This window comes from Chamaea fasciata, unplaced genomic scaffold, assembly GCF_029207755.1.
Source record: "Chamaea fasciata isolate MVZ Bird 193981 ecotype frontalis unplaced genomic scaffold, bChaFas1.0.hap1 SCAF_7, whole genome shotgun sequence".
Lineage (NCBI taxonomy): Eukaryota > Metazoa > Chordata > Aves > Passeriformes > Sylviidae > Chamaea > Chamaea fasciata.
In genome coordinates this window covers 6,610,633-6,632,145 of record NW_027094092.1, presented here as the reverse complement: position 1 = coordinate 6,632,145, position 21,513 = coordinate 6,610,633, and the positions used below count along the sequence as shown (strand labels likewise).

General features: G+C 50.4%; 2 protein-coding genes across 3 annotated transcripts; both read right to left on the bottom strand.

Moving 5' to 3' along the window:
* Positions 1 to 252: 252 nt before the first annotated feature.
* On the bottom strand, positions 253 to 1,624 carry LOC136292075 (mas-related G-protein coupled receptor member H-like). Its single transcript, XM_066187322.1, has 2 exons — positions 1,526 to 1,624; positions 253 to 1,279 (listed from the first exon to the last, which is right to left on the bottom strand). The coding sequence occupies exon 2, from the start codon at positions 1,167 to 1,169 to the stop codon at positions 258 to 260; it is 912 nt and encodes a 303-aa protein (XP_066043419.1). The 5' UTR covers positions 1,170 to 1,279; positions 1,526 to 1,624; the 3' UTR covers positions 253 to 257.
* A 14,469-nt stretch (positions 1,625 to 16,093) lies between these two features.
* On the bottom strand, positions 16,094 to 19,642 carry LOC136292067 (mas-related G-protein coupled receptor member H-like). Of its 2 annotated transcripts, XR_010721829.1 has the most exons (3): positions 19,059 to 19,642; positions 17,229 to 18,812; positions 16,094 to 17,149 (listed from the first exon to the last, which is right to left on the bottom strand). XR_010721829.1 is itself a non-coding variant. In XM_066187313.1 (2 exons), exon 2 carries the CDS (start codon positions 18,699 to 18,701, stop codon positions 17,781 to 17,783), a length of 921 nt encoding a protein of 306 aa, XP_066043410.1. In that variant the 5' UTR covers positions 18,702 to 18,812; positions 19,059 to 19,642; the 3' UTR covers positions 16,094 to 17,780. The 2 variants fall into 2 exon arrangements, 1 of the variants encoding a protein (XP_066043410.1); XM_066187313.1 differs by having other exon boundaries at positions 16,094 to 18,812.
* Positions 19,643 to 21,513: the final 1,871 nt, after the last annotated feature.

Sequence of the window (21,513 nt, the reverse complement as noted above, 5' to 3'; positions counted from 1 at the left end):
GGAACAGAAGTGAGCCCAGCTGCTGTGCTTGGAGCCATGTGGATCCAGGAGGGAGGAAGAAAGCCATGCTCCAATGTGCTCCCTGCAGAACATCCCTCAAAAATCACCCAAGGCAATTCCCCTTCTCCCTTCTCCTGCAGGAGTAAACCACCACAGGGAGGGGGATCCTGTGGATATTCATTAATCAGGTGGCCAAAGGAAACCCTCAGCCACCCTCCCAGGGTCCTTCAGCAGAGCAGTGGAAGGGATCACCAGGCTCAGACCACTGTGTTCATGACAGCATCATTGCTGTGGGCAGTTTCTTCTTTCCGCTCATCAAAGACCCTCTGGAGTGAGAGCCGGAGGGACCCCAGGGAGCAGGGACTCCAGCACCTCCCTGCCAGGAAGTAGATGAAGGGTTTGATGGAGCTGTGGATGCAGTTGAGCAGGAAAAACACCTGGGAAGACACAATGATGTAGCCAAGCTGCTGCAGGAAATTGCAGAGGCTGAGAAGGAAAATAAAGAGCACAATGAGGAAGACAATGATGTCACGTCTCTTGGGTTTCAGCTTCTTGGAGCCCCTCTTGGCCTTAATGAAGTTGACTGTGATGGAAATGACCATGGGTGCAGAACAGATGAGCAAGATGAGGGCGTACATGGACATGAGAGCTGCCCGGCAGTGCTCCTGCTGGTGTGATGGGCACAGTTTTGTCACTGCAGGAATGATAGTCAAGAGAGCAAAGAAGGCCCAGTACTGGACACTGTCCACCAACCACCGCAACCACTCAGGAACTTTGCAGTGGCGGCAGAGTGTGTACATATTGACCATACTGCGGGTGTACATCAGCCGGAACAGCGCCCAGTAGCAGGAGACCAGTGACAGCTGCAAAAAGAAACTCAGGTACAGCTGGGTGATTATAGGAGAGCAGGACACATCCTCCACCAGGAGGAGGAGGGCAGAGGGGACTGTGAAGAGCAGGAAGAGGAAGTCAGCAAAAGCCAGGTCATAGATGTAAGCGTTACGGTCGTTCAGGCTGAGGAACCAGAGGACAGCCCCATTCCCAAGCAGCCCACAGAGGCAGATGAGCAGTGTCACACTGTGTATTGCCACATTGGTGACATCGGTCTCACACAGATCGTCCCCTTCAGTGGGTGACGCAGGAGATGAGGACACAGTGGTCACCTCCATGGATGGATGTTGGGCAGGCAGCAGGATGTGGCCCCTGGCTGTGGTCAGAGTGGATGGGGAGTCAGTCCTTGGAGAATCCCAGGATGGACCATGCAGCTCCCTGCAGCTCCCTGCAGTGGGGAGGATTCAGTGGGGAGGAGTGAGATGTGCAGGGGAGGAGGGTGGTGGAAGTGGTGGAGTGCGAGAGGGAGGTGGGAGGATTGGGATGTTCAGCAGGGGATGCAGAAGGGAAGTGCAGGGCAGAGGAGGGGGGAGCTGGGGAGGGCACTGCAGACACCGGGAGAGGGTGGCAGGAAGAGAGCAGCTGCTGGAGGAGAGGGAGGTGGGGTAGGGAGGAGGGAAAACATTGCACTGACCTGTTCCCAGTGGGGCAGCAGCAGGCAGAGGGGGTCTGTGCAGATCAGTGGTGCTTCCTGGTACGTTGTGCTCCTTTGGGATCAATATCCTAAAGCGGCTCCTCCCAGGTCAGTAACATGAAGGAGAAAGTGCTCAGATCACCAGGAGTTCCCCACTTTCGTCCATCTGGCTCCTCTCTGTGTCCTTTCCTGGTGCTGCTTCCCAAGGCTCGGTGCAGTCACAGGGGCATTGTAAGTTGCATCTTTGGCTAAGTTAGAATTTGATTTCCTCAGAGTAATATATCTTTTTTTTTTTTTGCTTCTACAGAGCAAGTGACTTTTGTCAAAAGCTCCAAATGAAATATTTTGCAAATGGCTTCTCATTTCTCCATGACTATAAACATGCCTTCCCTGCAGAATGTCCCATTCTCCAACTGCCTTCCCTTTTCAAGCAGGTTTCTACCATTTCTCGTTTCTCTTCCCTGACAGATCATGGTCCCTCTAGCAGCACAGGGCCGCTGGTGGTGCTGGTGGCACTGGAATGCTGGCAGTGCTGACAGTGCTGATAAAGCAGCTGGGTGCTTGTCAGAAGAAACTCCTATTCTGGGAAGGGCTCTGGGATCATTGCCAAAACCTGCCCTGGGCCCCAGGACACACAGCTGAGTTGCTCCCTGTCGTGTCCTGTCCTGTCCTGTCCCCATCCCATCCCCATCTCTGCACTCCATTCTCACCTCATCCTATCCCATCCCACTGGTTTCCCAAACAGCAGCCGCTCCCCCACTCTGAGTGTGGCCTGTCAGGCTCTGCTCTCCTCTGGGTTTGCCGGCACCCAGACCCCCTCCAAGCCCCTCTGACCCTCTCCTGACCCCTCCAGACTGCTCTCACACCCCAAAACTCACCCAGGGCTGCTTTTTTCCCCCTGACAGCCCCCCTCCTCCCCCGCTCCACATGGGACCCTGGCGGTGTCTCTGCTCCTCCTGGCCATAGTGTTCTAGGACCCAGGAGGGAGGAGGAAAGCCCAGCTCCAATGTGCTCCTCAGGAGCCCACAGGATGATAAATGTGCCTGGAGCCAGTGCAGAAAGAAAGAAGGAGACCTGCAGTGGTTTTGGGGCAAGTTCTGTCACAAGAAGCAACAGCGCATGGGCAAAGCAAAAGTTCAAGGCAAGGTCACCTTTACTATCGCAGCACTCAGTGAATATGACAACCAGAGACCCCTCTGAATGATCCTCCAGGATCATAACAGGATTTCCAGTAGGAGGAGGACACATGGAAAATGTGTCCAGGAAAGGGATGTTTGTGTATTGGATAAGAAACACATATTAATGATTACGTGCAGTTATAATGGATAAAATCCCTGTTGTAAAGTGTCACCAGACACACAGATCAAGGAGAGATCCTTCTGTATGTCCTGTGCAGGTAAGGAATTCCTGCTTCGTAATGCTTCCCAATGTGTTAGAAAGTTGATTTCAGCAGATTTCAATGTGAAGATGCAGATGGGATGCACAGGGCAGAGGAGGGGGGAGCTGGGGAGGGCACTGCGGTCACCGGGAGAGGGTGGCAGGAAGACAGGAAGAGAGCAGCTGCTGGAGGAGAGGGAGGTGGGGTAGGGAGGAGGGAAAACATTGCACTGACCTGTTCCCAGTGGGGCAGCAGCAGGCAAAGGGGGTTTGTGCAGATCAGCAACAACTCCCGGCATCTCTTGCTCCTTTGGGATCAATATTCTAAGGTGATTCCTTCCAGGTCAGTAACATGAAGGACAAAGTGCCCAGATCACCAGAAGATCCGCATTCCTCTCCTGCTGGCTCTCTCTGTGCTCTGTCCCGCTTTTTTTTCCCAAAAACTTGGTGTGGCCACAGAGCTGTAGGAAATTGCATCTGTCTTTGGCTACATTAGAGTTTCATTTCCCCCCCCCCCCCCCCCTTTTTTTTAACTACAAAGGAAATGAGTTTTGTCAAAACTCCAACGGAAGAATAGAATGGCTCCTCTTTTCCTCCTGATTAGAAAGATTCTTCCCTGGACAATGTCCCATTCTCTGACTTCCTTCCCTCACATGACAGGTTACTACCATTTCTCATTTTTCTTTCATGAGGGGTCATTGTCCCTCCAGCAGCAGAGGGCTGCTGGTGATGCTGGTGGCACTGCAATGCTGGCAGTGCTGGTGAAGCATCCAGGTGCTTGTCAGAAACAACTCCCTTTCTGGGATGAGGTCTGGGATCATTGCCAAAACCAGCTCGAGGCACAAGGAGGCACAACTGAGCCAAGATTTCCCATTTCTTCATTCTAATGCAGGCTCACGCAGCCCAGGGGAAGGACAGCACACAGTTGCTTTGTGTTGATTTGGCATAGACTGGTTTTTTGGTAGCAGCGGTGGGCCACAGAAAGCGACTTGTATGAGAAGCTTCCAGAAGCTTCCACCATGTCTGGCAGAGCCAATCTCTGATGGCACCAAGTGCCACATCTAGTCTTTTCTTAAACACATCCAGAGATGCTGAATCCACCACCTCCCCAGATAGATCATTCTAACACTTTACTACTCTTTCTGTAAAAAACCTTTTCCTGATATCCAGCTTACATTTCCTTGGAGCAGTTTGAGACTGTCCTCTCGTTCTGTCAGTTGCTGCCTGGAGAAAGAGACCAACCCCCACCTGAGCACAGCCACCTTTCAGGGAGCTGTAGGGAGTGATAAGGTCACCTCTGAGTCTCCTTTTCTCCAGGCTAAGCAACCCCAGCTGCCTCAGTCGTTCCTCACAGGGTTTGTGCTCCAAGCCCCTCACCAGCCTTGTTGCCTCCTCTGGATGCTCTCAAACATGTCAACATTCTTCCTTAACTGAGGGGCCAGAACTCGACACAGCACAAAAGGTGTGGCCTCACCAGCGCCAAGTACAGGGGAAGAATGACCTCCCTGCTCCTGCTGGACACACTCTTCCTGATCCAGGCCAGGATGCCATTGGCCTTCTTGGCCACGTGGGCACACGGCTGGCTCATGTTCAGTCAGTTATCTACCAGAACCCCCAGGTCCCTTTCTGCCTGGGCACTGTCCAGCCACACTGTCCCCAGCCCATAAGGTTGCAGAGAATTATTGTGGCCAAAATGCAGGACTTTGTACCTGGACTTATTAAACTTCATGCTACTGAATTCCGCCCATCCATCCAATCGTTTCAGGTCTCTCTGGAGAGCCCTTGTACCTTCCAACAGATCGACACACCCTCCCAGTTTACTGTCGTCTGAAAATTTACTAATAGTAGACTCAATACCATCATCCATGTCATCAATCAAAAATACTGAACAGAACAGACCCCAATACAGACCCCTGAGGGACACCACTGGTGACTGTCCCCAGCTGGATGCAGCACCATTCCCCACCACTCTCTGGGCCCGGCCATCCAGCCAGTTCCTAACCCAGCAAAGAGTGCTCCTGTCCAAGCCGTGGGCTGCCAGCTTTTCCAGGAGTGTGCTGTGGGAGACAGTGTCAAAGGCCTTGCTGAACTCCAAATAGACAACATCCACAGCCTTTCCTGCATCCACCAGGCAGGTGACCTTGTCCTAAAAGGAGACCAGGTTGGTCAAACATGACCTCCCCCTCCTAAACCCGTGCTGGCTGGGTCTGATACCCTGGCCATCGTGTAAATGCTGCATAATAGCTCTCCATATAGGCTGCTCCATTATCTTACCTGGTACTGAGGTCAGGCTAACTGGCCTATAATTACCAGCATCCACCTTTCTACCCTTTTTAGGAATGGGAATCACATTGGCCAGTCTCCAATCATCTGGAACCTCACCAGTGAGCCAAGTTTGCTGGTAAATGATGGAGAGTGGCTTTGCAAGCTCATCTGCCAGCTCCCTCATCACCCTGGGATGGATCCCATCTGGGCCCAGAGATTTGTAGACATTCAAGCAGCTCAACATTTCTCTGACTGCCTCCTCCTGGATAACAGGAGGACCACTCTGTTCCCTGACACCGTCCACCAACCCAACAGGACAATTATCCGGAGGACAGGCCATCTTCCCACTAAAGACTGAAACAAAAAAGGCCTTAGGCACTTCTGTCTTCTCCTCATCTGCAGTTACTAAGTTCCCTCCTGCATCCTATAGATAACAAAGGTTGGTCTCATCCTTCCTTTTACTATTAGCATATTGGTAGAAAAGATTTTTTTATTATCCTTTACAGAAGTTGCCAAATTAAGCTCAGATTGAGCTTTGGCCTCCCTCATTTTTTTTTTCTACATGCCCTAGCAACTGCCCTAATGCTTCCTGGGAAACCTGACCCTCCTTACAGAGATGACACAACATTTTTTATTGCTAAGTTCTTTCAAAATCTCATTACCCATCCAGACTGGACATTTCCCTTGTCGACTCATCTTTTGGCACACAGGGCCAGCCTGTTCCTGAGCCCTCAAGATCTCTGGTTTGAAGCATGCCCACCTTTCCTGGACTCCTTTGTTCTTAAAAACTACTTCCCAAGAAACTCTCTGTAGAAGCCTCCTGAAGAGGTCAAAGTCTGCCCTGCAAAAGTCCAATATAAAAGTCTTGTTGATACTCCTCCTAACTTCACCGGATATTGAGAACCCTACAGTTTCCTGATCACTGTGCCCCCAGTGGCCTCCAACTACCACATCTCCTTCCAGCCCATCTCTATTTGTAAACAACATGTCTAACACAGCCCTATCCCTGGTGGGCTCACTCACCAGCTGCAACAACAAGTTGTCCTCAATACATTCTAAAAACTTCCTGGACTGCCTCCTCTCTGCTCTATTAAGTTCCCAGCAGATCTCTGCTAGGTTAAAGTCACTACCTAAGAACAAGAGCTGGTGCTCCTGAAACATTCTCCAGCTGCTTATGGAATAGGTTGTCCACCTCTTCTTCCTGGTTGGGTGGATGAGAACAGACTCCCAAGAAGATGTCACCATTATTGGCCTTCCCCTTAATTCTCACCCCATAAGCATTCCACTTCATCATCACTAGTTACAATATCTATGGCATCAAAAGCCTTCCTAATTTAAAGGGCCACCCCTCCACCCCTTCTCCCTTTCCTGTCTCCTCTGAAGAGCCTGTAGCCATCCAGCACAGCGCTCCAACCGTGTGCATCGTCCCACCACATTTCTGTGACAGCGACCATGTCACAGTTCTGCTGCTGCCCCAAGGCTTCAAGCTCTTCCTGCTTATTACCCATGCTACATGCATTAGTGCACATGCACCTCAGCTGGGTTCATGACTTCACCCCTACCTTAGGTTCATCACCCTTGGGCCTGCCCCCAGATAGTCCATCCCCTTCCCCCTTCAAACCTAGTTTAAAGCCCTCTCAATGAGTTCTGCCAGTTCATAAGCTAAAAACCTACTACCCTTTTCAGAGAAATGAAGCCCATCCGCTTCCAACAGGCCAGGTGCTGAAAAAGTTGCCCCATGATCAAAGAACACAAAATTCTGCTGATGACACCAACCCATGAGCCACTTGTTGATAGTGTGAGTTCTCCAATTCCTCTCATCATACTTTTCTGCCACTAAAGGAAGGGATTGAACAGAACACTCTCTGTACTCCTGCCCTATCAACCACTTAACCCAATGGCCTAAAGTCCTTTTTTTATTGCCTTTGCACTTCTCTTTTCAATCTCATCACTGCCAGCCTGGAGTATCAGCAGTGGGTTGTAGTCAGAGGGCAGAATCAGCCCAGGAAGCCTCTCAGTAATATCCTGTATCCCAGCCCCAGGGAGGCAGCAGACCTCCCTGTGGGTTGAGACTGGTCCACATACAGGGCCCTCTGTTCCCCTCAGAAGGGAGTCACCCATGGCGACTACTCTTCTTTTTAATGGTAGAAGTAGTAATCTGTCTGACTGATGAGGCATAACTGGGAGGCTCAGTGGGCACATCAATCTCTCCTACATCATCTAACTGACCCTCTAGATCCAGGGCCTCACACCTGTTCTGAAATGGCACCTGGCTAGGTGATGGGGTTGGGGGAAATTTCCATGACTTCCCCAAGTAGGAACCCATTTCCACTCCTCTTCATCCACCAGGTGTCCTCCTCGTGCCTGGCAGTGGGAGGCATGAGCGTTCTCTGAGTCTTGGTGGGCCTCTCTTAAGGATGGAAAGACAGAACTCCGCTAATGTATTTCCCTTTCACTTTCCCGAATACTCCTCAGTCTATCAACTTCGTCCCTGAGCTCAGCCACCAACAAAAGGAGATCATTCACTTGCTCACACCGCATGCAGACTTCTTCTGCAACTCCCCCTGATGCCACTAAGAAGCTCAAACACTCCTCACAGGAATGGGTCTGCACAGACACATCCTTCTTGGGGCATTCTACCTGGCTGCATACACTTTCACTAACTGCAGTTTTGGATCGTGTACCAACCATTCCTAAGAAAAAAAGCAAAAAATAAGCAACAGAACTGCAAACGAAAAGAAAAAAATCTTCAGCCCTACCTGCCTGCCCTGCCTGGGCGAAGTGCCCCGCGAACTGCCGTGCACATACATCCGTGCCCGCCCCTGTTTGCCCGCTCCTGGTGGCCGCGCTCCCTAAAGGCTCTTTTTAAGCAGCCCCGCCTGAGGCTGGAGGGCAAAAACGTCTTCCTGTGCCTGCGGGGCGGCTGACGGGGAAGAGTGACCCACGCCACAGCAATTTTTAAAAGACTGTTTGCCCGTGGGAGGGACTCACGGTGCAACAGTTTTGGCAGGAGTGCTGCTCGTGAGATTCGAGCCACACTGGAGAAATTCATGGAGAACTGTCTCCTGTGGGAGAGACCCCATGACAAAGCAGAAAAAAACTCTCCCTGAGTGAACAGAAGATGATCTCGATTAACGAACTGACCAAACCCCCATGGCCTGTCTCCCTGCACTGTTGGTGGGAAGGAGGGAAGGGCTGGGGGGGAAAAAGGTGTTTTAAAGTTCTATTTTACTTCTCATTACCATCCTCTGAGTCTGTGAATAATAAATTTACTTAATACATTAAATTTGAACTTTTTTTGTTTTTTTTTTTTACTCCTAGTGTGTTTTTTCTCCCAGTCCTGGTCTCAACTCATGAGCCCTTTGTTAATTTTTGTTTCCCTCTCCTCTGCTCAGCTGAGAGAATGTGACCGAAGGGCTTTGGTGGGCGCCTGGCATTTGGCCAGTGTCAAACCACGACATGCTTGCAGCCTGGTTATCAGCATTAGAGCCCACATTACCTACTGCCCATCCCCTTGATGAGAATAAGCTGGAATAAGCTCAAAGGGTGGTCCTGCCTTACCTAACTCTGCTCCCACAAATTTAACACAGAGTCCTGATTTGCCCTAATCCAAATCAGAGGCTTCCTCGGTTTCTGAAAAAGCAGGGAACCCTCCGGGAGACAATTCCAAGACTAATTCACCACTCTTAACTGATTGGTCTGATATCAAATGAAATCTTAGACAAGATAAGGATTCTGATTCCTCAAATGAAAAATTCGTAGCCATGCCTGTAAGATATGGTCGAAATAATGGAAATCCCCTATATGAGACCATATCACATCATGATATTAAAGAACTTAGACAAGCAGCAAAGGATAGTGGACTGATTTCTCCTTCTTTCAATAATGTGGTGAAAAGTATTTTTAATTCTTATGAGCTTCTTCCAGCAGATTGTCGCAATGTGGCTTCCATGATTTTATCCAATTCGCAGTACATCCTGTGGGACTTGGAGTGGAGGAAACTTCTCACCAGGTTAGTTGAAGATTATGTGGGTACTCCTTATGCTTGTTTTACCAGAGCTCACCTAGCCAGAGATGCTCTGCATGATAAGCCCAAAGATCAGGCAGGTGAACTGCCTGGGGTTGTGCTTGAAGATCTAAAGAATGCTGCCAGAAAGGCCTTGCTCACTGTTGAACGAGCAGGTAGTCACATGAAAAACAAAATTAACCTTAAAAAACCCCCCACAACAACGTGTTGTGTTTTCAAGATATGCAAACAAACTGCATCCTCTTCCACATACAAACGTGTGCATCAGCAGGTCATCACAGCTGCTTCAGTTGGAGTTGCTTTTTGTCTAAAAAACGAAACTATACTTTGAAATTTAGTGAAGCATCTTTCAACAAAACTTAAGAAGAATTTTGAATTATACAACTCTTAAACTTGATAAAAGTTAACCTGAAGAGAACTTAGCATCCGAATACTAAAGCAATAACATATAACTTAACGGTACTCTAACCTGAACATAGTGGAGCTTAATTATGCTTAGCTCTATCAACACTTAATTTATATGAAAATATAAATACAACCTTGAATATAATTCATAGTAACTGCAGCTTTACTAAAAAAAAAAAAAAATCAACAACTTAAAGTTTGGTAAACTTCTATTCAACTCTGCAACATTTTGCAAATGCCTCTGCAATATATTCAAGTTTCTTCTACTTTCTCCTGTATTTCTTAGTAAGCTTTCGGGTTGTTGGATTGCTGTTACTCTCTTCTCTGAGATTTCTGACAAGGTCTTTTCCTTTCCCTGCAAAGCTGTCTGCTCTTGGATCTTTTCTACCCAGATCTGCCTAAACAGGATTATTGCCTTCCAAGTTAGTTTTAGAGTGGTAAATGCATCTATGACTTCAATTAAAATATTTACTTCTATTTTTACTATCCATTGTGATAGCATGTCTCTTCCCCACAGCAGTGATAGGTTTTTGCACTACAAGGGAATGAATTGCTACCATTTTCCTTTCTGGCCCTGTAACTGTAATTGTCCATTCACTTTGCAAACACAATGCAGCTCCTCCAGTTCCTGTGCCGGTGTCCGACATGCCTGTGACCGCGATCGTCCTGTTGTGATAAGTTGCAGGTTATCTGTGGTCGATCACGTTGCTCTTGGCGGTGGCTGCGTTCCCTGGGCCGGCCGGCTCGGGAGCGATGTCAGCCCGAGGCGGGCCGGGCTGGGCTGGCGGGCGGCGCGACCCGCCACAACGGCGGCGACAACGGCGGTGGAGCCGCTCTGCCCCTGCTCTGGGGTCTCTGTCCCTGGCCCCCGCGGAGGAGGAGGCGAGGGCTGTTTTTCGAGTTTCCTGACAAGGCACCATTAAGAGCTGTTAATTTACGACGTCAAAATCTCTTTCTTTAATCCTTTTTTCGCCTCACATCAGCCCAATCAATTGATTTGAAACTGTTTCCTGAAATATCCTGTGATTTAAAATCTCGGGGGTGTGTTTCTGGACTCAGTGAGCATGCATCTTGCAAATCTGTCCCTTTTGCCGAGACAGAATCATTTCCTCGCTGTTGCATTCCTTCTGTTGGTGTATAACTTTCCGTTCCGTTCTGCTCCCACCCGCTCCTTGCAATAATAGAAGCGGCCAGAGGTGGCGCTGTACGTGGAGGCTGCGAGCCTCGGTTGTCACAAAATGGCGTCGGCGAAAATGCGCATGCTCCAGATAGGGCGCCGGCATTTTGTTGTACGGAAAAGAACAAGAAGCAGCCCTTCGGTTTTATGAAAGGTCTTTGACGGGCGCCGCCATTTTGTTGTGCGGAAGAGTGTGCTGCACATGCGCAGTGCTGCTGAAGGACACTGCCCGGTTCCGCGCCATGGTCAAAACGTGTTCACTTGGGCGGGCGGCGGCCCGGGCCGGGGGGTTCCCTGTGCAGCCGAGGGGAACATCTGCAAGACTGAGCGAGCCACCCGTGGGGCCGAGGGAGCTCGCAAAAGGTTCGCTGGGACTTGGTGACCGTCAGTCACGGTCTCAGCGCCGCCGAGCGCAGCTCCGATTTCGGCGGGACTCCCCGCGGTTTCTGCGCGGGCAGAGCGCGACTGCTCGCTGGAACCTCGGACTTGCTCATAACTTCATTAAATACGCGGCACGCAGGGAGCAAAGAAGCTGTAATTTCATCTACCTTTATGTAGCTTCCGGGAGATTTTTAATTACCCTGAGCGATAAATTTCTTACTTCTTGCTTAGAAACCAAACGAGAATGCAGTCATTTCAAAGTCTTTAAAGGACAGTAAACATCCCTTTGTTATTTTGAGAGTTTTTGACCCGGTCTCACTTCCCTCGGTGCCCGCGGACAGGGCCGGCTCCGGCAAAGCCGCTGGGTCTGTTGAAAGAACCCGCGCTCCGAGACTGGGAGGGAATGGCCTCGGAACTCCAGCTCCGGGACATGAGTTGTGTGTCAGGGAATGTTGTCCCGTTCCTGCCGTGTTCAGCGCTCGCGCGCTCCGCATGGAGCCGCGAACCGAGCGGTGCCCGGGGCTCGGAGCTTTCTGAAGGATAAAACACCCGCGCGGAGCTCCTGGGGGTGGCAAAAATCCTCTCTCTCGGCCCCATTTTAATAACCTCTTTGAGACCTCCTGGTCATATATAATCCCTTTCTCAGAAAGGATAACTTGGAGGAGGTGTAACGTGGCTATATCCTCCTTGGACAAAGCCTTCCCCATCTCCTCCAGCCCCGACCTGTTTTATGGCTACAGCGTTGGTTTTTCCGGAGTCTTTCCTCGAAAGAGTTCATGCTTTCATACTCCGATTTTTTCATCCAGAGCTTTTCATCGGAAGGCTTTGAGTCCCCGTACTCAGGTGGAGTGCCTTGACTCCTACTCCCGTGGCCAAACGTGGAGGCGTCAGGCCGGGCCCCTGCCTGCCCTCTCCGCAGACCCTCTTGGCACCCGATCAGAGTTCAGAGTGCTGGTCTGCATCAATATCATGGGTTCTTGTAACGTCATGGATCTCCATTATAGAGGGGGAAATGGGCCACTGAATAACCGAATCAATATGATTCCAACAGAACCCATTTACTATTTGCATTGTATGCCAGATATAGATTCCAGGTCTACTGTCCACGTGGACATGCATCTCTGGGTTGGCTAAGCTGCTTCTTCGTGAGGCAGGCACACATCCTTCAGGACATCCAGTTGGTCAAGCATCCATCCCCACGCTGTGTTTCCCCTATCTAGGGTTTCCATTTTTTGCCAACATTTTCTCAGGCTGTTATTTTTGATCCTGTTGTTTTCTCAGTAACCTTGAAGAATTCCTGAGAGCTCTAAGGACAAAACTACAGGTGGTTTGATAATATTACCAACAACCAGTTTGGCCAGTGCATCAGAATGGCCTGTTACACAGATACAATGCAACACAGGGTCCATGGTGGGATCATTGCTGTGGGCAGTGTTTTCTTCTGGCTCCTCAAAAACCCTCTGGAGGGAGAGCCGGAGGGACCCCATGGAGCAGGGCCTCCAGCACCTCCCTGCCAAGAAGCAGATGAAGGGATTGAGTTCAGCAAGTTGGCTTGACCCACCTTCTCCTTTATTGACTTGTGCGACCTGTCGTGTGGGGCTCCATACGGCTGCTTTCCACTTCTGGTTCATCCTTACGATGCGACAGGAACCGTCAGTGAAAAGAGCGTAGCGTGTTTCTTCTGCTGGCAGTTGGTTGTACAGAGGAACTTCTTCAGCACGTGTCACTTGTTCCTGCTCCTCTTTGTCCCTGAGACCAAAGTTTTCTCCTTCCGGCCGGTTGGTAATTATCTCCAAAATCCCAGGGTGATTCAGTTTTCCAATATGGGCGCGCTGTGTGATGAGAGCAATCCACTTACTCCATGTGGCATTGGTGGCGTGGTGGATAGAGGGAACCTCTGCTTTAAACATCCACCCCAGCACTGGTAGTCGGGGTGCCAGGAGGAGTTGTGTTTCAGTGCCTATTACCTCTGAGGCAGCTCAAACTCCTTCATAGGCTGCTAAAATTTCATTCTTTGTGGGAATGGAGTTGGCTTCAGACTCTCTGTAGCTTTGACTCCAAAATCCCAGTGGTTGGTCTCGAGTCTCCCCAGGCACCTTCTGCCAAAGGCTCCAGGACACACCATGGCTCCCAGCTGTGGAGGTGTTCAATTGCTTAACAGCCTCTGTCTCTACAGCCGCCATCCCAAATGCCCACCTGAGTCCCTTTGGGTCTTCGAAATACCCATTTCGGAGGACGTCTGTACCCAAAATGCATGGGGCCTCTGGGCCAGTCACAGCAGGGTGTCTCTTCCACTCATTTCCAGTCATGTTCACATCAGCTTCCACCGAGTCAAGTCCAGTGATTTCCCTGTCACACCAGCAATAGAATCAGATTCTGCCCCCACAGGTCTTGATGCGATTAGTGCGCACTGTGCGCCAGTGTTGACCAAGGCCTGATATTTTTGTGGTTCTGATGTGCCAGGCCAACAAATCCACACAGTCCAAACCCCACGATTTTTCCTAGCCTCTACCTGGCTAGATGCAGGGCCCCTCTAAGCCTGGTTATCCTTCTTTTCTTGGGCATATGTCTTAGAGGTTCCTTCAAGGGAATTGGACATGTCATCATCATCATACCTGGCAGTTTGGCTACAGGCTACTGGACCTGCTTCCCTTTTAGTGGAACTTCCTCTCTGAGCATGGCTGTCCTTCAAATCAAGCACCCATTGCAGCAGAGCAGCAGTGGATTTTCCATCCCACCTCCTCATGTTTTCTCCACAATCATGCAGGAAGACCCACAGCTCACCTCACTGGGGTGTACCTTCTCTCACTATCTGAGGGACGACTGCGTTTGGTGCCAGAACTTCTGATCTGAACTGCCGAGATTTGGACAAGGTCTTCTTAAATCTCTTTCCTGATTTTCTTGCTATTCTCCTCTATCTTGTCTTCTAATTTCTGCAGACTTGTTTCCACAGCTGCAATTCTTGCATGTTTTGGGCCATGCATGCAGCTTCTTTGCCATATCAAGCATGGTCTCCTCTGTGTCATCCCACTTCATTATTGCTAAAGCAGAAGCATGTTCTTGTGGCCTAAGTCATACAAGCTTTTGCTAAATCATGGATGTACGTGGTACCAAGACTGGATTCCTAGTTGTTAGATCATCTGAGAAGACAATCTCCACCACTGACATTTCTCTCAAGTGTTAAATTCCTTGTTCTATGGTCTTCCACCGGGTTTGCTGCATATGGAGATGGTCTGCACACAGATATCTTTGTGCCCCACTTCCCAGGACCCGTTCCCAGAGACTGCAAGGGGTAGCCTCCCTCGTCATTCCTTGGTCGATAACCAGATCATGTGACAGGGATCCCAAATGCCTCACTTCAGTGCCATCCAGCATTGCAGCCTCGACTGCAGCATCCCAAAGACAGACTAACCAACTAATTATAGAATCATCAGGTCATTGAGTGTAATCCTTTCTTAGGCCACAAAGGTCCTTCAGGGAAAAGGACTCAATAGTGGCTCATGATCCTGTGCCAGCTGGTTGGGCATCTGATCTTGTGCCAGTTTGTTCAGCTTCTGATTGTGTATCGGTTCAGCTTCTGACTGTGTGTCAGTTGGCTGGGTTTCTAATTGGGTCTCAAGGGGCATTGAGGGTTCTTCACCTGGATCATCGTCCACTGGTCGATCGGTTTTGTGTGTGTGCTTCTTTGCCGGGGCGACTGCCAGTGTCTTGGACTCACGGTTTGGTTTAGCTGCTGGCTTAGGCTTATTGTCTGGTTTAGCTGCTGGCTTAGGCTCCATATCTGGTTTAGCTGCTGACTTAGGCTCTCTATCTGGTTTAGTTGCTGTCTGAGTAGCTGGAGTGTTGGCTGCAGCCTGAGTGACTGGGGTAGCTGCTGATTTATCCCCCTGCCCCCCGCCTCTATCTGCTGCCCTACAGGATCTAGCAGCCCGTGATAAGCATATGCCAGGGCCCAACTTATTGCAATGAGCTTTTTCTCCTTAGAGTCAACATAGCAGTTGTACTCGAGATATTTCCTCCTCTCATCTGGGTTCTGAATTTGTTCACATGAAAATTCCCAAGCTGGGGGATCAGAAGGCTCGTTCAAGGTCCGGCCCATTCTCTCCCATTCTCCACACCACTCAGGATTTTCCACACCTGGGCCTACTTCTGGGTCAGGGGTCTCATCAGCCCCTCTGGAAATCTCAGACCTCACTGTGGAGAAGCTACAAACCATACAAAGGAAGCTCACCAGGTGAAATACCAGGAAGGTGGTATCTTTAACATTCAGGGGACAGTGAACATTCTCCAAGAGTGAGGTAACTGACTCAAAAGAGAAGGAGGAAAGGAAAAGCTGAAAGGCTTCATCCCCTATTCCTCCTCTAACAAGCTGGGTGCAATTATTAATAAATCCCCAAAACATGCTGCTGGAACTAGGATGCAGGGTAGGACGAAGAGACCATAAACCAAAGATACCTGGCACAAACTGCAGTACCTTTATAAAGTTTCTATAACTTATGATCACTGAGCCCAACAAAACAGCAATCCTAATTCATGCACCTCTACTGTAAAAGCTGTGTGTTAGAGACAACACTGGAGATATTTTCTGATCAGAAGACAAACCTAGGGACCAGAAAGGTATTAAAACCTCAAAAAAGCCTAGGGAACAGAAACACAGAAAGGACTCCATTCCAAGAGACATCAGGAATTCAAGGAGCAACATTGAGCAAGGAGCAAAACCGACTACTTTATCCCCACACACATTACAACCAAAATGCAATCAACAATCAGTACAAGTTTTTTCCACTCTCTTGAGCCATGCAGTTGGGCACCAAAATAAAAAGTATTGTCCTGGTTTAGGGCAAATCTGGGAGGAAACCTCTGAATGGGATTCCTCTGCCCAGCAAAAACAAATGGCCCCTCCCCTCCAGCTGGTCTGAGAGAAAACTTCCTGGGAGAAAAGTGAAAAAACCTATTTATTTAACAAACAAACTGCCCACAAGCATAAAGAATGAATAATATGAAACAATAAAACCTCTTGTTCTGGAGTCAGATGGCAAATTGAGAAAGTCCTTGCCCTGGGTATAGCTCGGCTTGGTCAGTCCCTTATTCATCCCTTCAGAGGTCCAGGCTCCGGTGGGCTGCAAGTGCCCCTCCTCAGTGCTCCTCTGGGGTTTTCAGTCCAGAGCAGGTTTTAACAGTCTCAAGAAAAAGGGAAAAAAACAGTCCAGGAAGCTTCTTTCCCTCAGCTAGCTAAACTAACTAAAAGCAAAAAAAAAAACCCAAAACCTCTCAGTCTGGCTGCTGTCTGTGCATCCAATGAAAAACACTGTCCCGAGGAAGAAGAAACTGCAGAGGAGTGAAGGCTGTTTTTCAAAAAAACCTGTGCTCTTCTTCTTTCCCTGCTTCACTCTCAGAACCAGTCTTAAATGTACAGAACAAAACTTACAGCACACACAGAGCACATGATTGGGGATATGAGCATCATAGTCATCCTAGGATATCAGGTAATGCTTTTTATTTTAGTTAAAGGTATAAATATTGTGGGAAGTGAGAAATGAGCCATTTATTGACATTGTTCACCAGGGACAAGCTCTGAAGCAAAGCCCTGATGTGGTTTATTCAACAAATTTTGTGTTTGGAGTTACCACAGTGGAAACAAAACAAAAGACATAAATGCAAACTTAATTTTAGGCGTAAGTACAAAAGCACAAAGATGAGTACAAGATGGATTTTGGCTGAAGCTGCTGTGCAGAGTCACTGTTCAGCTCCTTTTGAGGGTGGCCAAGTTGAGGATGGAGGTGCTCCAGGGCTTCCTTGGACTTGGATGCTGGGGAAGCAGAGGATGGCCGCAGTCTGCAGAACAGCAGCATAACCCCCTCATTCCTGTGAAATTCAATGGTCCAAGCATCTGGTGATGTCAATTTCCATATTCCATATTCTTTTGGTCACAGGCACAAAGGTTCAGTGGAGTTCACCATCGACCCTGCACTTTACTCAGAGCCATTTAATTCTGGAATGAAAGACTGTGACAAATTCCCACTGACAGAATAAGGGAATGTTGCTGTTCCTCCCCAGCTCTGCAGCCCTACCTGGTGTCTGTTCCCATCAGCTGGGAATGCAGGGCCGGCTCTGCCAGAGAGAAGGGGAAGGATGCTCCATGTGATCCCAACCCCTCTCCTTCCATTGAGAGGCACCAGCCCCACAGGGATTAGGGAAATCACTGCCTCCATGGGCTGGGTGTATCCCCAGGACTTAAGGTGTCACATTCCTTGCAGGAAAGAGATCCCTCAAAACACCATGAAACTCATCTGTTTAGCCAAAGAACATGGAGTTCATTCCCTGGGGCTGAGTCAATGAGGGTCATTCCATGGGGAATCGAGCTGGGGAACAGAACGGAGCCCAGCTGTTCTGCTTGGAGCCATGTGGATCCAGGAGGGAGGAAGAAAGCCATGCTCCAATGTGCTCCCTGCAGAGCATCCTTCAAAAATCACTCAAGCGAATTTCCCTGCTCCCTTCTCCTGCAGGAAGAAACCACCACAGGGAGGGGGATCCTGTGGATATTTATTAATCAGGTGGCCCAAGGAAACCCTCAGCAACTCTCCCAGGGTCCTTCAGTAGAGCAGTGGAAGGGATCACCAGGCTCAGACCCCTGTGTCTTTGGTGGTATTTTTGCTGCGAGCAGTTTTTTCTTTCTGCTCATCAAAGACCCTCTGGAGGGAGAGCCGGAGGGACCCCAGGGAGCAGGGCCTCCAGCACCTCCCTGCCAGGAAGTAGATGAAGGGTTTGATGGAGCTGTGGATGCAGTTGAACAGGAAAAAAACCTGGGAAGACACAACGATGTAACCGAGGTCCTGCAGAAAATTGCAGAGGCTGAGAATCAGAATGAAGAGCACAATGAGGAAGATAACGATGTCGCGCCTTTTGGGTTGCTGGTTCTTGGAGCCCCTCTTGGCCTGGATGAAGTTAATTGTGGTGGAAATGAGCATGGGTGCAGCAAAGAGAAGCAGGATGAGGGCGTGCATAGACATGAGAGCGGCCCGGCAGTGCTCCTGCTGGTGTGATGGGCACAGGTTTGTCAATGCAGGAACGACAGTGAAGAGAGCAAAGAAGGTCCAGTACTGGACGCTATCCACCAACCACCGCAGGCGCTTGGGAATGTTGCAGTGGCAGCAGAGCAGGCAGAGCTTGAACATATTTGCCACACTGATGATGCGCGTCAGCCTGAACATTGCCCAGTAGTAGGAGACCACTGACAGCTGGAAAAGGAAACTCACGTACAGCCCAGGCATGATAGGAGAGCAGGACACTTCCTCCACCAGGAAGAGGAGAGAGGAGGGGACTGTGAAGAGTAGGAAGAGAAAGTCAGCAAAGGCCAGGTCAAAGATGCCACTGTTACCGCCTTTCAGTCTGAGGAGGCCAAGGACAGCCCCGTTCCCAAGCAGCCCACAGAGGCTGATGAGCAGTGTCACACTGTGTATGGCCATGCTGGTGACATCTGTCTCACACAGATCGTCCCCTTCAGTAGGTGATGCGGGAGATGGGGACACAGTGGTCACCTCCATGTATGGACGCTGGGCAGGCAGTGGGATGGGGCCCCTGGCTGTGGTCAGAGTGGGTGGGGAGTCAGTGCTTGGAGAATCCCGGGATGGACCATGCGGCTCCTCTGCAGCTCCCTGCAGTGGGAAGGATTCAGTGGGGAGGAGTGAGATGTGCAGGGGAGGAGGGCGGTGGAAATGGTGGGGTGGGAGAGGGAGGTGGGAGGGTTGGGATGTTCAGCAGGGGATGCAGAAGGGAAGCGCAGGGCAGAGGAGGGGGGAGCTGGGGAGGGCACTGCGGTCACTGGGAGAGCGTGGCAGGAAGAGAGCAGCTGCTGGAGGAGAGGGAGGTGGGGTAGGGAGGAGGGAAAACATTCCACTGACCTGTTCCCAGTGAGGCAGCAGCAGGCAAAGGGGGTCTGTGCAGGTCAGTGGCACTTCCTGGTACCTCGTGCTCCTTTGGGATCAATATCCTGAAGTGGATCCTCCCCGGTCAGTAATATGAAGGAGAAAGTGCTCAGATCACCAAGAACTCCCCACTTCTGTGCCTCTGGCTCCTCTCTGTGCCCTGTGCTGTTGCTGCTTCCGAAGGCTCGATGCAGTCACGAGCGAGTCGGAAATTGCATCTTTGGCTATGTCAGAATTTCACTTCCTTAAAGTTTTTGTTTTTTTTTCTCCTCTACAGGGCAACTGACTTTTGTCAAAAGCTCCAAATGAGATATTTTGCAAATGGCTTTTCATTTCTCCCTGTTTAGAAGCATGCCTTCCGTGCAGAATATGCCATTCTCCAGCTGCCTTCCCTCTCCTGACAGGTTTCGAACATTCCTCATTTCTCTTCCCTGAGAGATCATGGTCCCTCCAGCAGCAGAGGGCGGCTGGTGGTGCTGGTGGCAGTGGAATGCTGGCAGTGCTGGCAGTGCTCATAAAGCAACTGGCTGCTTCTCAGAAGTAACTCCCATTCTGGGAAGGGCTCCAGGAGCATTGCCAAAACCTGCCCTGGGCCAAGGAAGCACAGATGAGCTGCTGCCTCCCCTCCCCTCCCCTCCCCTCCCCTCCCCTCCCCTCCCCTCCCCTCCCCTCCCCTCCCCTCCCCTCCCCTCCCCTCCCCTCCCCTCCCCTCCCCTCCCCTCCCCTCCCCTCCCCTCCCCTCCCCTCCCCTCCCCTCCCCTCCCCTCCCCTCCCCTCCCCTCCCCTCCCCTCCCCTCCCCTCCCCTCCCCTCCCCTCCCCTCCCCTCCCCTCCCCTCCCCTCCCCTCCCCTTCCCTTCCCTTCCCTTCCCTTCCCTTCCCTTCCCTTCCCTTCCCTTCCTTCCCTTCCCTTCCCTTCCCTTCCCTTCCCTTCCCTTCCCTTCCCTTCCCTTCCCTTCCCTTCCCTTCCCTTCCCTTCCCTTCCCTTCCCTTCCCTTCCCTTCCCTTCCCTTCCCTTCCCTTCCCTTCCCTTCCCTTCCCTTCCCTTCCCTTCCCTTCCCTTTCCCACACAGCAGCCACTCCCCCACTCTGAGTGTGGCCTGTCAGGCTCTGCTCTTCTCTGGGTTTGCTGGCATCCAGACCCCCTCCAAGCCCCTCTGACCCTCTCCTGACCCCTCCAGACTGTTCTCACACCCCAGAACCCACCCAGGGCTGCTTTTTTCCCCCTGACAGCCCCCCTCCTCCCCCACTCCACATGGGACCCTGGCAGTGTCTCTGCTCCTCCTGGCCATAGTGTTCTAGGACCCAGGAGGGAGGAGGAAAGCCCAGCTCCAATGTGCTCCTCAGGAGCACACAGGACGATAAATGTGCCTGGAGCCAGTGCAGAAAGAAAGAAGGAGACCTGCAGTGGTTTTGGGGCAAGTTCTGTCACAAGAAGCAACAGCGCATGGGCAAAGCAAAAGTTCAAGGCAAGGTCACCTTTAATATTGCAGCACTCAGTGAATATGACAACCAGAGACCCCTCTGAATGATCCTCCAGGATCATAACAGGATTTCCAGTAGGAGGAGGACACATGGAAAATAATTCCAGAAAAGTGATGTTTGTGTATTGGATAAGAAACACATATTAATGATTTTGTGGGGTTATAATGGATAAAATCCCTGTTGTAAAGTGTCACCACACACACAGATCAAGGAGAGATCCTTCTGTGTGTCCAGTGCAGGTAAAGAATTTCTGCTTCGTAATGCTTCCCAATGTGTTAGAAAGTTGATTTCAGGCGATTTCAATGTGAAGATGCAGACGGGATGCACAGGGCAGAGGAGGGGGGAGCTGGGGAGGGCACTGCGGTCACCGGGAGAGGGTGGCAGGAAGAAAACAGCTGCTGGAGGAGAGGGAGGTGGGGTAGGGAGGAGGGAAAACATTCCACTGACCTGTTCCCAGTGGGGCAGCAGCAGGCAAAGGGGGTCTGTGCAGATCAGTGGCGCTTCCTGGCACCCCGTGCTCCTTTGGTATCCGTATCCTAAAGCGGCTCCTCCCAAGTCAGTAGCATGAAGGAGAAAGTGCAGAGTTCACCAGGAACTCCCCACTACCGTCCTGCTGGCTCCTCCCGTGCTCTATCCTGGTGCTGTTTGCAAAGATTCGGTGCAGTCATGAGCCATTCAGGAGTGGTTTTACAACTTTGGGTCCATTGGAGTTCCACACCCTCGGGGTTATTGTGGTTGGTTCTTGGTTTATTGGGGGTTTTTTTTTGGTTTTGGGTTTTTTAAAATTTTCTCCTACAAATCAAGTGGTCTTGGCCTTGGTTGTGAGAAACGACGCCTCCCTTCTCTAAAACTTTAAAAAGTTTATTAAACTACAACCAGGAACAAAACAGGGTCCAAAGGCATGGCCAGACGCACCCTGCCCACAACAGTAACAAGCCTTAGATACTC